The 15617-nt window shown below is 40.2% G+C and overlaps 1 protein-coding gene across 1 annotated transcript; it reads right to left on the bottom strand.

Annotated features, from left to right (window-relative positions):
- Window positions 1-8546: 8546 nt before the first annotated feature.
- LOC121752034 (FT-interacting protein 3) lies at window positions 8547-12421 on the bottom strand. The gene is made up of 3 exons (XM_042146907.1): window positions 12263-12421; window positions 11809-11874; window positions 8547-11198 (listed from the first exon to the last, which is right to left on the bottom strand). Exon 3 carries the CDS (start codon window positions 11175-11177, stop codon window positions 8859-8861), a length of 2319 nt encoding a protein of 772 aa, XP_042002841.1. The 5' UTR covers window positions 11178-11198; window positions 11809-11874; window positions 12263-12421; the 3' UTR covers window positions 8547-8858.
- Between the last annotated feature and the right edge of the window lie 3196 nt (window positions 12422-15617).

Raw genomic sequence — 15617 nt, 5'->3', positions numbered from 1 at the left:
CCACGATCTTAGTTCAATGTATAAATAGAACTTAGATCAGATAGAAAAAGGTTAAGCTCTCTAGAGATAAAACATCATATAGCAAGTCTGTGTTGTAAGCTGTAATCCCAGATCAAGCAATACAATCTTGCCCTCCCTTCTTCCCGTGGACGTAGATTTACTTCAGTAAATCGAACCACGTAAATCTCTGTGTCGTGATCTGTATTTTCCAGCATTCTTCACCATCAAAAATTCGCGGATTCATCACTTATGTTTGTCATTGAAATTTCTAAAATAAACTAAAAACAAACTAACAATCACCTTCGTGTTACAAAACAAAAAACAAACTAACAATGACCACATCTCGTCTTTCCTTCACAATGGGGAATTCCGTAGAGCCATCGTGGACGGACTTAATAGACTGCAGTGGAAGGAACCTCCTTCATGATACCGTGACAAGATATGTTGTAAGTCTTAATTCTTCGACTCTAACTCACGATATTTGTAATTGAACTCAAGGTTTGCTTTATCTTCTCGGTCCCTAATTTGTCTTGTACAAGAAAAATACCTTGCCGATGAAGTGAATATAATTGTTAAATTGTTCAAAAATGTTTGTTCATTTGGGTATATGATAGTAAATAAGTGTGCATGTGTTTATATTGGTCATGTGATAGAGTGGTTGATGACTGAATGGTCTTTGTAGAGAGATGAGCATCATTGTTAGCTCGAGATGAGTAGCTCGGGGGGAGCATGCCTGATTCAATCTTCGTCTTTTTGTGTTGATTTCGAACTCCATTTTACCAGCTTGTAGACTGGTTTTCTATAGCGTGAAATTTTGTGCCTTATCTCTAGTTATATGAGTATTTTCTATACCGAGTAAATATGGTTTATCCTCGTTGTTTTCAAAACGTACAATTTACAAAAGAAATATTTTGGAAATCTAATGGAGTCTCACACAAGATCAAAAGGTCTAAAATTCAAATAGCCCAATAATTGATGTTACGAAAATGAGAGTCCAATGGGATGTACTATTTAAGACCTAATATGTCATTTAACGATAGATTTAAACAATAAAATCATTTATTGACATGGATTTGTGGCCCAATTAAATTTGTCTTTCCCACCAAATATTCAGTTCACGTTTTGAGTGACAGATAGAGAGAGATACACACACAGAGTCAGAGAGGGGTTGTAGCAAAATTGGAATTATTGAGAATATATATTACTAGTAATCCCCAATTATTGAGAATTTCATAAAGACTCTGTTCGTTACATGAAATTGGAATTGAAATTTTATAATTCAATTCCAAAAGAGTTGAATTATAATTCAAAGTGTGTGTAAAGCTGCATCGCGTGTGTGCAAGCATGTGTGCGCGCGTGTGTATGTGCGCGTGCATGTGCGCATGTGTGTGAATAGTAATGTTGACTATAAGGAAAATTTATGTTAAATGATATAATTATAACAAGTTAAATATGAAAAAGATAAAAGAGAAAAGGAATTTATGCGCATAAAGTATATTTACATAGTTGTGTCAACCAATTGGCGGTGGGCCAACAAGTTGTTGATGGCGACACACACCTCGTTCTTCGGTCGGTACTCGTTGACTGCGCCCCTCAGCTCGACCGTCAAATGGAGGGGCTCCTCCAGGCTCCAGCCATCGCGCGTACTCCATATCAAATTGTGCCGCACCTTGAAAATATGTGGAATCAATTCATTAATTCATAATTAATGCAACACCCTCGAGTATCACGCCATGTGCAACTTTTCACACGTAGACGCAATTCACCAACCGCACACATGGGTTGGGATAAATTTTCCCATCCTTAATTTTTTTTAATTAATGAATTAATTGATCCAAGCACGAAATTACACTTATATAAATGATAATAAATCTCAACATTTAGTTAATGGGGAATCTTTTAGATTTATTAAAAATAGCCATTTTTATATTTAATTAATGCAGTAATTTAATATCACAACCTGAACTATGCTGGCAAATTCTTGAACTACGCTGCCTCAAGCTATCACCATGTAATTAAATCAACCATTTTTTACTTTATTAATTAAAGTTATACCAAAATAATAACAAGAATAAGAGTTGATGAGTGATTATTACACAACTCATCATGCATGAATGTTGACTATGTAGAAATTTTAGGTTAGGTGATATAGTTATAACAAATTAAAAATGGAAAAGATATAATATGTGTGAAGGTGAAGTGTGTGCGCGCGCGCGCGTGCGTGTGCGTGTACCGCATGCATGTGAATAGTAATGTTGTCCAACTTACGTTACAATTTAAAGTTCTCTAACGCGTGTATATCATGCAAAGAAGCAATTAATAATATATGCATTTACCAGAAATAGATAACATGTAAGCCTTTCACATTAAGATTCGATATGGGATAAAAGATAACATTTAACTCTTGCCTAGTACATTTTACTTTAAAATATAAATCTTAGCATTATTCAGAAATTCCTAATCCATTGTTCGTTAAACAGAGGAATTGAATTATAATTCAAAGTGTGTGTAAAGGTGCAGAGTGTGTTTTAGCGTGTGTGGGTGCGTAAAGTGTGTAATGTGTGTGCGAAGGAAAAGTGTGTGCGTGTGCGTATGCGTTCGCGTGCGTGTGTGTGCGCGCGTGTGTGTGAATAGTAATATTAACTATAAGGAAATTTTTATGACGGACCAAGTATAATTTTTATGCATTAATATCTCTATTTTTATAGGATGGAGTGAGTATAATTTTGAAAATTTGAATGGAAATGATGAATGAAAAATGGTGAAATCTGCTTTAATAAAGGTTTGACAGAGATAAGGATGGAAAAATGACAGTCAGCAGAGATTCTTGTTTGGATTTTTATATATAAAGAGAGAGAATTGTAAAAAAAATAACAAATCCCTAATATATAACCAAAGACCAAATTAAAACTACAATATCTTGTAATATATAGGCTTAAAATTCTATAATTATAATTTAATTTTATAAATAAAATCTCATAGAAAGAGTTTTATGACTTTTTGGTGCATGGTTAGTTATGGAAATTCATATATTCATGCAAAATTCTTATGTTCACTTTGATCTCTTAACATAATGAAGCTATGTAAGATGAACTAAGTGTGTGTCTTCTTAATGAAAAAGTATAAATATTTAATGAATTGTATTATACCATAATAAAAAAACAAACTGAATTAAGTGTAATACCTTAATTACACCACACAAAATGAACTCAATGCATCATTTTGACACCAAATATAAATGTCTACTCAAAATCTCTCAGACTTTTTTTTAAAATAAATAAATTAGATACGTACTTATTTTCCAGCACTGAAATCCGTTTCTTTCTAATTCAAACATCTTCCATTTATTCCATTTCATGCATTAATCCTTCTAATTCATGTTTGTATAAAATGCCAGAACAAGTCTGATACAGACCAAACAGGAGAACTCATCCCAAAAGACTAGTCTGTTAGGAGAGAGAGTCCATTTAGTCTATATAGACCACATCAGTTGTTCTCACAACCGATGTGGGAATTGAGTCCGTAACATTCGACCCTCCTTTAAGGGCCAACGTCCTCGTTGGTCACGGCCACGTTGGTCACGGCTGGTTCTTTGCCAGGCCACCACTCCGTGGGCCACCACTCCGAGTTCTCGTTGGTCACGGCCACGTTGGTCACGGCGGATTCTTTGCCCGGCCACCACTCCGTGGGTCACCACTCCGAGCGGTCCCAAACGCACTCGTTGGTCACGGCGAGTTCGTTGCCCGGCCACCACTCCGAGCCGTTTGGGCTCTCAATGAAAGCACCAGATGTTAAGAGTCTCCCCTCTTAACTTGCCGAGAACATGCGATTAATGCGAAACAAAGAAGACTCCGGCGTCCTTGAACGGATCGGCGGAACAAGAAAGCGTCTGTGCGCGGGATTCGTTCCCGTCGGGCAGGCGTCTTCTAGGGTTTTTTTGGGAGTTCAATGATAGTCCCGGCGTCCCGTGATAGGATCGGCGGGGGTTCTAGAGGCGGCTGTGCGCGGAGGCTCCTCCGTCGGGCAGCGGCGAACTAGTGTTGAAAGTAGACGTGTGATTTGTGGGCAAAAATATCGTAATTCTCATTGATTGATTTCCCTCAAAATAATAACAATCTATCCTATATATAATACTAAGCCCTAACTAACAAGAAAGATTTGGTGAATCAAAGATTACTAAATAATAAGATATAGGAACGTATCAACTCCCCCCCGGTTAAAATCCACCTTGTCCTCAAGGTGGGAACCACAAACCAACCACGAGAGTTGAAGGCAAAAGCTTTAGCAGGGCGTCTCCTCCGGGATCAAACACATATCGAACAGTTGAATGTCTTCCTTTATCACTTCCAAGAACACTCAAATATGGCGCGTCATTGCACGGAGGGATCAACCTTGCATCGGTGTCGAGCGATGTTGATCGATGATTCATACCCAATTCTCCCGCGTTTAATTCAAGCTCATCCTCAAACAACCTTCGCTTCTCATCCATTTCTTCTTGATTGTCCAGTATTTTCATATCCAATCCAGCCAGGATGTCATTAACAAAACTCTGATTCTCCATGCTCTCTCTCTCGCTCGTCTTCTCCATCAACACACTAAAATCTTTCTCTTTCGGCTCCAAACTAGATCGAAGGGCTTCGGCTTTATTTTCTTTCTCTAGCAAAGTCTCTGTAGCTTCTCTCATCTCCAATTTCTTATGTGTTGGAACACTAAGATCATCAATCTTCTCATCATATGCCCCGACGAGCACTTGCCGCGGCGTATTGTCGGTCTTGACGACCTCTTCTAGGGGCTCGTCGATTGGAACATCAACATCAAGAGTAGCGCCCCCGTTGTGAACGGCGTTGTTGGGAACATCCTCAACTAGAATTCTGTCATCTATATTTTCCTCAAACGTTGCACTCAACTCAGCGAGGAGGGAGGAATGCTTCAATCTATAAATACGCCACTTCTCGTTGTAATCACTTACTGCAGCTAGATGGGCTGGGTCAGGAGAACAAACCTTGAGACTGGGAATATTGGGCAGACCACGCTGCTTCCCCGAATCAATAAACCTGCTGGACTGTTGAGGCGGGTGCGTGGCAACAGCAGACAACGGAGCTGTGCGGCGACTCAGCAGTCGGTCAGACTTCGAAAGCTGCAAAGTCTGCGGGCAGCGATTGTCGGGCGGATCCCAACGACTAGGCGGACCCAGTGGTGGCTGATCATGGCCGCATATTGGTTGACGATGTTGTTGATATCTTGGTGGGTCCCAACATGAACCCATGTGAATTCTCCCCTCGCGACGATATCGATCTCTCTGCCTATCAAAACTGCGTCGCACATCTTCCAAAAATTCTTGCCACGTGACGCATTCAATATTTGCACCATAATTAAACACCCACTCCGAAGCCGGGGGGTCGAACAACATAACCGCGTAGGGAAGGCGCTGGGCATCGGGAATCATCAAATGATCAAAGTAATATTGAACCCTGGAGATCCAATTGGTCGCCTCGCTGCCGTCGAACCTCGGCGGCTTCATTGTCACTTGATTCTTGGCGAACCCTGCTGCAGATGCTTTGTAATGATGAGGGGGATCCCAGCATGAAGTAGGCTTGTCGAATTGTTGCCGATAGCCCCCAAACTGAGCGCGTCCGCCCCGATTTCCGTGGAAATCCCAACCTGAACCACCTCCGTCTCTAGCACCGCGACGGCCCCTGTCTTCGAGCGCCGTATCGCGAAAACCCCAGTCAGCGTTCTTGGAGCGATATCCGCCATCACCTGATCTCCCTCTCCTTACGTCATCACACACCCCGTCATCACCACCGTCAAACCCTAGTGGGGGTTCCGTCTTGCGTGACAAACACGGATCCAAATTTTCAAATCGCCGATCCGCCTCATCCCTCCATAAATCAAATTTATCCATCTTATCTAGCAATCGATCTAATTTTCCACTCACGGTATCATCATGATGAGAATCACCGTGTGGACGCCCCTCCAATTCATCATCCTCGATCGGTTGCCGTTGAAACACCTCGTTATGTCGGATGTTGAAATTTAGACAACGCGAGGCTCCGTTCGCGAACGTATCTGGGCGATGGGCGCCCCAAACTGATTTACCATTGTTGAAACGACTCATGAGTGCGTCGATGAAAGCACCAGATGTTAGGAGTCTCCCCTCCTAACTTTGCCGAGAACCTGCGAATTTCAGTCACCAAGATAACTCCGGCGTCCCAGATCGGATCGGCGGATCAAGAAAGTGTCTGTGCGCGGGATTCGTTCCCGTCGGGCAGGCGACTTCTAGGGTTTTGTGAGAGCAACGATATGTTGGCCAAGAATAATAATTTTCATTCATAATTCATGGTGAAATCTGCTTTAATAAAGATTTGACAGAGATAAGGATGGAAAAATGACAGTCAGCAGAGATTCTTGTTTGGATTTTTATATATAAAGAGAGAGAATTGTAAAAAAAATAACAAATCCCTAATATATAACCAAAGACCAAATTAAAACTACAATATCTTGTAATATATAGGCTTAAAATTCTATAATTATAATTTAATTTTATAAATAAAATCTCATAGAAAGAGTTTTATGACTTTTTGGTGCATGGTTAGTTATGGAAATTCATATATTCATGCAAAATTCTTATGTTCACTTTGATCTCTTAACATAATGAAGCTATGTAAGATGAACTAAGTGTGTGTCTTCTTAATGAAAAAGTATAAATATTTAATGAATTGTATTATACCATAATAAAAAAACAAACTGAATTAAGTGTAATACCTTAATTACACCACACAAAATGAACTCAATGCATCATTTTGACACCAAATATAAATGTCTACTCAAAATCTCTCAGACTTTTTTTTAAAATAAATAAATTAGATACGTACTTATTTTCCAGCACTGAAATCCGTTTCTTTCTAATTCAAACATCTTCCATTTATTCCATTTCATGCATTAATCCTTCTAATTCATGTTTGTATAAAATGCCAGAACAAGTCATACAGTGTAAGTGATTCATGTTTGTATAAAATGAACAATATGTGGAATCAATTTGGTAATTCTAATGGCACATTTTTTTAAGTTGAACTATTTGTTTCATCAATAAGAGATAGAAAATTGGGAAAAGTGTGTAGATCATAATATAGTGGACATTTATTTTCTTCAAGAATTTGGAACCTTGATTTAGACATATACCCAAACACTATTGATCTATGAATGTTCTCAACTCCCAAATAATTGTGAATTTTACTCTTAATTGATGTATAAATCGAAAAATGGCCAGAGTCTAATTCAGCCAAAAAAAAAAGTGTTTTGATTAGAAAGCAGTAGCCCCAAATGTTGAGGCCCACCTTAAATGGGCTAAGAATTTTATACTTATATCGCATCAAAAAGATTAGTACAGAAGTATATATTTCTGGTGGGCCCAATACTGGTTCCTAATTAGTCATTTCTGTTATGGAGAATGGCGGTTTTTGTTTGATAGAAAAATATTCAGATGTTAACATGTTGAAATGGTTAATAAAAAGTTTAGGATATAAAAGTAGATTATACAATCGACTAATTCATTTAATTGGGCCGTTATTTATTCCATAATACAGAACCCAAATTGGCCCAATTTATATATTTTCTGTTGTGTTTTTTTTATCACTTTTAGATTTTGATCAGTAGTGTTTTTTTCCCCTTAATTTATTTTGAAAATATATTAATGGCAAGTTAAAGATAGAAAAAAGAATCAATATGCACAAAAAAGTTAATATTGTGGCCATAATATGAAAGTTAATATTGTGGACACAGCTGTGGAGAAATAAAGATTTACGCCTTCTATACTAATGTGAAACTTTTACTACTATAACTTATTCACAGTCAAAAAAGAAGATCGAAATTTTGTCAGATTGCAGCACATGAATTGGACCAATTTCTCTGACGCTTTCTCTGATTCAATGCCCACCAATTTAAAGTCTAAACGGGTAACTTTTACTTTTTTTTAAACTAGAATTTTCATATTTTGTCCACTTATTCTATCTCAATATATTTTCTCAAAATGTGACTTCATTAATAAGGGAACACCCTAGTCCTCCATTACACAGGAAATTGGGTTTTTATTAGTATTTTATTTGTTGTTTAAGGAATGTTCAAAGAAACATGTTTTTGTCTCCACTCTCTTTATTATTACTACTAAACTAATGCCCACTTTACTCAAAAATAAATAAACAATGTAATACCGGCGTAAATTTTAAACACTTTTATCAATACATAACTAATTTTAAATACACAACGCAAAATCAAAACACAAACATAATTAACAGACAAAATAATGTTTATTATTAGTTTATTTTAATTGATTAATATAATCTGTGCATATGTTTGTCATTAAATTTTTTAAAACAAAATGATCTTCGTGTTATAATTCTGCTTTCTTCATTTAAAACTAATTTTGCATATAACCTAACCTTATATTTTACAATAATTCAATAAAAGATTAAATACGACATGTGATAGAGAATTCAAATAATTGCAATCATTTAAACACACAACTTGTACAAAATGAAGATAGAAAATAGAATCAAAATGTGGCATTTATCTCACTCCAAATTCATATATAGAGATGAAGGATACTTAGGGTTCAAGAACAGATTGAATGAAATAACAAGTTAGGAAATAGATATTAGCATGGATCTGTCTCAAAATAACCACCTTTTCCAAACCACAGATCCTTTCAAAAATAAATAAACCTAAAATTCCACAAAATATTGAAGTTTTTCATCAGATATAACTTACGTAACTTGTCAAACCAGCATCAAGCTTCCTCGCCGGCATATTCTATGCCGGCCGGCGATGGCCCGGAAACGGCCTCCAAAAACCTGAGCTGCTCACAACATGCAGTCAGTTCTCGCCGGCAGCCTCCGGAAGAAGTTTATGGGCACGGAAGGGAGCTTGTACCGGAACCTCGGATGTCTCAACACATAGAATCCGCCAAGGAGGGCCACGACTTGGAACGGGGTGACGTAGAGGACGACAGCCGAGATTAAGCAAAAGATGACGAACAAGGCTGTCGCCCGAGGGTCCCGCCAGCTGAGTAGGTTCTGCAGCCTCTCTCCTTGCGTTGCCAAGTCACCGACGACTGTCTGGATCCGCCCCGCGATGCTCCGCAGACGGTCATACCTCATCCGGACAATGTCCGCTGGGCGGGAGGTTGGGAACGTGTCAAACTCCTCGTCGAGCTCGTCGGGGTGGGAGTTGTCGGCACAGGAGAGGCGAGTGTCCATGTGGGGCGGGTGCCTCGGCCTCCACCGGTAGTACCACACGCCGATCAAGAACATGTAGAGGAAGACCGTCGGCAAGATCAGCTCCGGATACATAACGAGGATCAGAAACAAGATGTGGATGAGCACAGTGGTGATCGGGTTCTTCCAGTTGCAGATCTGATCGAACCATTTCCCGACAGCGATCAGCCCGCTCATCACACCCATGATCCGGAAGAAGTTGGCCTTGCTCCGCCTCATGCTCCACATGTGCGAGCCAACATCAAGCATATACTCGACCACCTCCTTCCTGAGAGGCGGCTCAGCCCGACTCAGCCTCATCGAGACAATATGAGTCGCCTGGTGCCTCAAGTTGTCGAGCTGACTGACGGTTAATGGGTGAATATAGTGCATTTTAGGCAGCAGCGGCTGCGAGTACAGATGCATCATGTTCACCAAAGATGAGCAAGTGAACCGCACAGCTAAATGGATTTCGCCCATCTTCTTCACCCCCGATGGATGCAAGACGAGAAGAGGATACGAATGAGTGTACACACGATCTGTTTCCAGAGTTGAAAGGCGAATCCTGACCTTCCCGATTCTAGAATCCCTACCGCCTTTATCCCCTCCTTGCAAATGACAATTGTCGAATACACCGATGGTTACGACAGTGCAAGGATCGTAGACCTCCCACGTGTACTGCTCGTTCCACTTTGGAGAAAAACTGTCGATGATTGTCCTCGTCCTGACCCACTTCTGTCCATATTTGGCAACACAATAAGCATCAGTTGTCGCCCTTCCATCCTTTGTTTTCATCGGAGAAAGCCCCTGTGCGTTCAAAATCCCCAACTCAAGAACACCAATGCTCGACTTCCAAAGCACTTTAGCAGTCGGCCTAAGATCGCTGCTGTAGTGAGTGGACTCGTCCAAGACGTGATAACCGCCTTCGAGACAAATTCTCATATGAATCTTGCTGGCAAACTTCATGTCCTTTTTCTTTTCACCTTCGACTATTATATGTTTCTCCAGATTAAACCACCTCGTATTCACGGGCTTGTGATCCAACCTCCTGTCCACATACTGCAACGGGATACCACATCTTCCCAAAACCTCATCTTTGTTGGGAGCAACACGGTCTTCCACACTCAAAATCAGTGGCTCCTCAAAAGGCTCCGCAGCCACGAACATCAAATCCTCATTCCACAGAGGATTGATACTTTTGCTCATCGAAACTCGTGTTCTCAGTGCTTGGTTCCCTAGAATGGCCTTCACGTAAACCTCGGGAAAACGACCTTTGTCGCTGGGCTGCAAGTCCTGAGCTTCGATCACGTTTACTCTCAGGTACCAAAGCTTAGGCGAGAGATAGACCTTCGACCTGATATTTGCAAGACCGTCAGCACCACTGACCGTCGCAGCATCCGAGTGCCACGCCTCTGGGAATGCCTCGTCAGCTTGTGTGCCCATCCAGACAGCCAGCATGAGCTCGCCCTTCGCCTTCTCACTCTTCCTGTCCTCCAACCTATACCACTGCGGGGCCAGGGGACTGTCGGGAGGAACCCTTTTCGGGATCTCATTCAGATCGAACACAACCCGGCCAATAAAGTCATCCTTCACAACATCCTTATCTTTCACAGAAACCTCGAGGGCAGAGGCCTGGATCCGCTCCTTCGAGAAGGCAAACACCTGATTCCACTCAGGGTTCGACTTCTTCTCGAAATGGCGAGTTGTGCCCTTGTAGTTTCCAAGCCTAACCTCGACATACGGGTCACAACTACCGGAAACATCCTTTCCAGGTAAATCTTTTGCCTTCACGACACGTACATAGAGGTACTGCATTTGCTCAACGAGGTCATAGGTGCTTGTCAGCTTATCTCCGGTCACCTTCCCCCCACCAAGGTGGGGTTTGGTCTCCTTCAACGAGAAATCTTCCATTGGTGGCCTCTGCATTTTTCTCAACCTCCTTTATACCTGTATTAGTACAAAATCCTGAATCAGGTTACACATACCAAATCAAAACAATCTTGGAACTCCAGATTGACTTGGCATAAATAATCCCTTAATAAAACATGATTTTGAGCTAACTCTAAAACTAACATGATCTTCAAACAGAAAGAGCGCAAAACTAAAATTATAGAAGAACGAATTTGCTTCTAGTTTTCAATCAAAACATGCTAGAGAAATTCCGTGCAAGGCCTAAAACTCGAAGTAATGCTTCTCAGAGTGCTTCAAACATGTGGAACGAAAGCAAGAAAAGACAGACGGGGATACAGAAAATAAGAATTAGAGTGCTACACAAAGGAGAAAGCAAGCCACAACGCAAAACCCGAATTGATTCATCAAGATTTCATACCAAGTACTTAAAAGTGGGTTCATAAAATAAGAGGCAAGAATGTAACTGAACATACACATAGTTTCGAACTTTTAAATAAATGTGAGACCCTTCCATCCCCAAAATCTATGAAACTTAGCATTAAAACTGTCAGCACTTAAGGGAACATACAAACTAGCAATTCCAACAGATAATAAACATAACAAACTCAAAATCAGTATATTTTGAAAAGTGAGATAAGTAGAGAACCTTGTGAAGAAGATTTTGGAAAGCCCAAAACATAACCTCAAAGCTTCAGATCTGAGTCCCTAAATCCTGTGGAAAAACAAGAGAGACAACACAAGTTGATCAGCAATATATAACAAAAGCACACTGCTTATTTCCACCAACAAAAAACCTGAAAAGTAAAACACACACACTGTCTAAAAATGTGGAATGCCTAAAAACATTCTAAATTGCAACTCATAAATTAAAAAATAAAAAACATATAACACAGATCTTAAAATTAAAAAAACCCACCAAAACAAAGAAAGAAAGAGAGGAAAATTCCAGAAATGCAGCTAAGAAGCTAAGAAAAGCAACAACCATATATTTCTCTTATGGGGTTTGTGTTTTTACAGTCAAATAAGTAAAGGGTTGCTTTAAATAAAGAAAGATGCAGGTAAAGGTGAAAAGAGAGAGAGAGGGAGAGATGTGAATATACCTTGAGGTTCATGATAAGGTTCTCTTGAGCAGATGGATTGAGGCGTAGAAGAAAGAAAGAAAGAAAGAAAGAAAGAAAGAAAAGGGGAGAGAGAAGAAAACATAAAATTAAAGAGGGTCGTGGGGGACACTGATGAATCTGCTTTATCAATGCCATTGCCACCGAACCCAACTGTGTGCACTGTGTGAAAAAAAAATCTTTTTTTTAATAATTATTTAGAGTATGAATGTATGTGCGTAGGTATAAATTTGGTCTCTCTATCTATATCTGTCTGTGTGGATTTCCTTTTTCTCTTTTTTTTACTGTGGGGCCCATGTCACGCGTGCTAGGACTTTGGTCGGGGAAATGACACGTGCCGGCGCCGTGTATATCGCGCCGAGGCTTATCTCGTCTGTGTTTGGTTTAGTTACTTTTGTTGATGTAGTAAGTTTGAGACTACAACATTTTCTATTTACGCGAATAAGAACTATGCTAAATTTGTTTTTGTTACTAGACAGGGATTACCAATTGATGAGCATCAAATAATTATCATATCAATAAAATAATACTACTAGTACTTTTTACGATAAAAATTATGTATAGACAAGAGTTGTCGAAAATGTGTTTGATACAAATATAAATGTGACAGTACACTATTTAGATGGATGCATGTGTAGAAAATAAATTGATAATAATAATAATAATAATAATAATAATAAAACAAATATGCATATTTTTGTGGATAACGGTGAAGTTATCTAGCTTATCATATCAATAAAAAAAATATCTCGTTTAGAGCTTATACGCGTCAAGTTAAGGCAGTGATACTTATCTTCAGTTGGTAGAGCGGCGACTAATTTACTTTGAATGAACCCCCTTATCACTCAATTTCATTTTTATTTCTTAAACAATAGATTATAGTACACCACTTTTTATATATTTGAATTGCATAGATTTAATGTCGAATTAATTACCCGTTAAGGACTAAATTAAGTGCCTGGTTTTTTGAAATAGATTACAATATTTTTTGATACATAAAACATAATTTGTTTTCAAATCTTACAAAATTCACTTGATGGACTCAATAAATTTTGATTCAACTATAGGATTTGGGGAACATTTTAAAACCTACTAACCAAAATATCTGTCCCCAAAAGTGTTAACCTTGTAAGTTTTTTGCTTAATGATGGAGTATTATTCAATCTAGGAAAGGGTTTCTATTTCAAGTTTCGTACAATTATCTGGATTTTATAGGAGCACATGACATATGTAGATCCATTTTGCTAAAGAAGGTGATTTTATTTCTTCATTATGTAATTTAAGATTGCGGTTTTCCGTATAGAAGCAATTTAATTTGAGTAGATAACTTTTCATTAATCCAACCACATCTTGATATTGATAGGTTAAGTTCCTTCCTAAAGCATTTATAGATTAATTATGAGAGATTAAATGCTATTTTGGGAATTATGGAACACAAATTGCATTAATTACATGGATTGGGCCCAACAAATTTCACTTTCATCAATTTTACTTATTTCTGGGCTCAATGTATGGGCCCCACTACTTCTCCAGATTCTATCTTAGAGCATCCACAATGGCGGACGGGACGGAGGACGAGCGACCGGCGAGCTGCTCGTCCGTCGCGCTCGTCCACTATTGCGACCGGCGAGAGTGTCGTGGACGAGCTGGGCGGACGACCCCTCGTCCGTCGGGTTTGCCGCTCGTACATCAGCTCGTCCGTCGTCTCGTCCGCTATTGCGGGCACCCGACGGACGAGCGCACGGACGAGACCGTTTTTTTTAAATCTATATATACGGCTCATTTCGGTTCGTTTTCATTCGCACCACTTGTATTAACGAGTTTCTCTTCTTTTACTCTACAGTTCTCGACATCCCGAAATGGTTAGTGGTAGTGGTGGTGCGGGTGGCAGTGGTAATGGTGCGGTGGTGGCGGCTGGGATAGTGAAGCAGCGCGGCAAATCCGCAAACAGATACAGGCCTATACGTCCGCTGAGATAAATCGTCTGATGAGGGAGGCTTTGCAGCAGCAGCAGGTAGTACCTCGCCCCATCCAGCATCGAGCTGTAGTACACCGCGACCACGTTGTTGCACGCCAACGGTTGTTGGACAACTATTTCGTTGATCAGTCGCGATTTGGGGACAACTTCTTCCGGCGGCGTTTTAGGATGCACCAGGACCTATTTATGCGTATCGTGAACGCTTTAGAGCGTCGGTACAAGTACTTTCGATTCAGGGAGGATGCGAGTGGCAGACCCAGTCACTCGCCTATACAGAAGTGCACTGCTCCAATTAGGCAGTTGGCTTACGGAGGCGGGGCTGACATGTTCGACGAGTGCCTCCACATCGGCGAGACGACTACTCGCTACTGTCTCAAGTATTTTTGTCAGGGCATCATTCAAATATTCGGGTAGAGGTACCTGCGGAAACCTACCCCCTAAGACTGCTAGGAACTGATGGATATGCACGGGGTGGTGCACGGGTTTCCTGGGATGTTGGGCAGTATAGATTGCATGCATTGGGAGTGGAAGAACTGCCCCACCGCCTGGAAGGGTCACTACACGACCGACTTCAAAGGCAAGAATCCCACAATGATCCTCGAAGCGATAGCAGACTACCAGCTTTGGATTTGACATGCATATTTTGGGGTAGCGGGAGGGAACAACGACGTCAACATCCTCCAGTCGTCGCCCCTTTTCAACGAGCAGTGCCAGGGCATTGGTCCGGCCATCAGTTTTGTCGCCAACGGCAACCAACATCATATGGGATATACCTTAAGTGGCCCGTCTTTGTGAAGACAATTAGATGTTCGCTCGAAGATAAAAAGGTCTACCTTGCAAGCCGACAGGAGTCAGCGCGCAAGGATGTGGAGCGGGCATTTGGTGTGCTCCAGACTCGATGGGCGGCGGTGAAGGGTCCAACCCGTTTGTGGTATGACGACTGCATTGTTTAGGGTCCAACCCTAAACCCTAAACGGAACTAAATACTCCACCTAGAAAGAGAAAAAAGAGAGTTTAAAACATAATATATGTAACCGTGAATCATTAAATTTGTGCATGAATAGAAATTTTTTGTCAATGTTAAATTTGTATAGATGTATAAGTTTATACGGGTCTAAATGACAAAAATACTCATCCTATTTACAATTGAAATTCGATTTCTATCTATATTTTATAAGTCAAATTTTGTAATTATTGAGTCGGCTAAAAATGTTTAGGGCTACGATTCTAAGGGCATTCACAATAAGAACCTATCTCCGGAGCCCGTTGTAATGCCCCAAAATCCACCTTAGACGGAAAAGTGAATTTCTAGTGCTGTAAATCGCCGAAATTAGGGTTTTCAGCGAATAATTCAAAATA

The sequence above is a fragment of the Salvia splendens genome, chromosome 10 (genome assembly GCF_004379255.2).
Source record: "Salvia splendens isolate huo1 chromosome 10, SspV2, whole genome shotgun sequence".
NCBI classification, from domain to species: Eukaryota; Viridiplantae; Streptophyta; class Magnoliopsida; order Lamiales; family Lamiaceae; genus Salvia; species Salvia splendens.
Note: the sequence above shows the minus strand (reverse complement) of the source record. Positions and strands in the feature narration are given on the sequence as shown.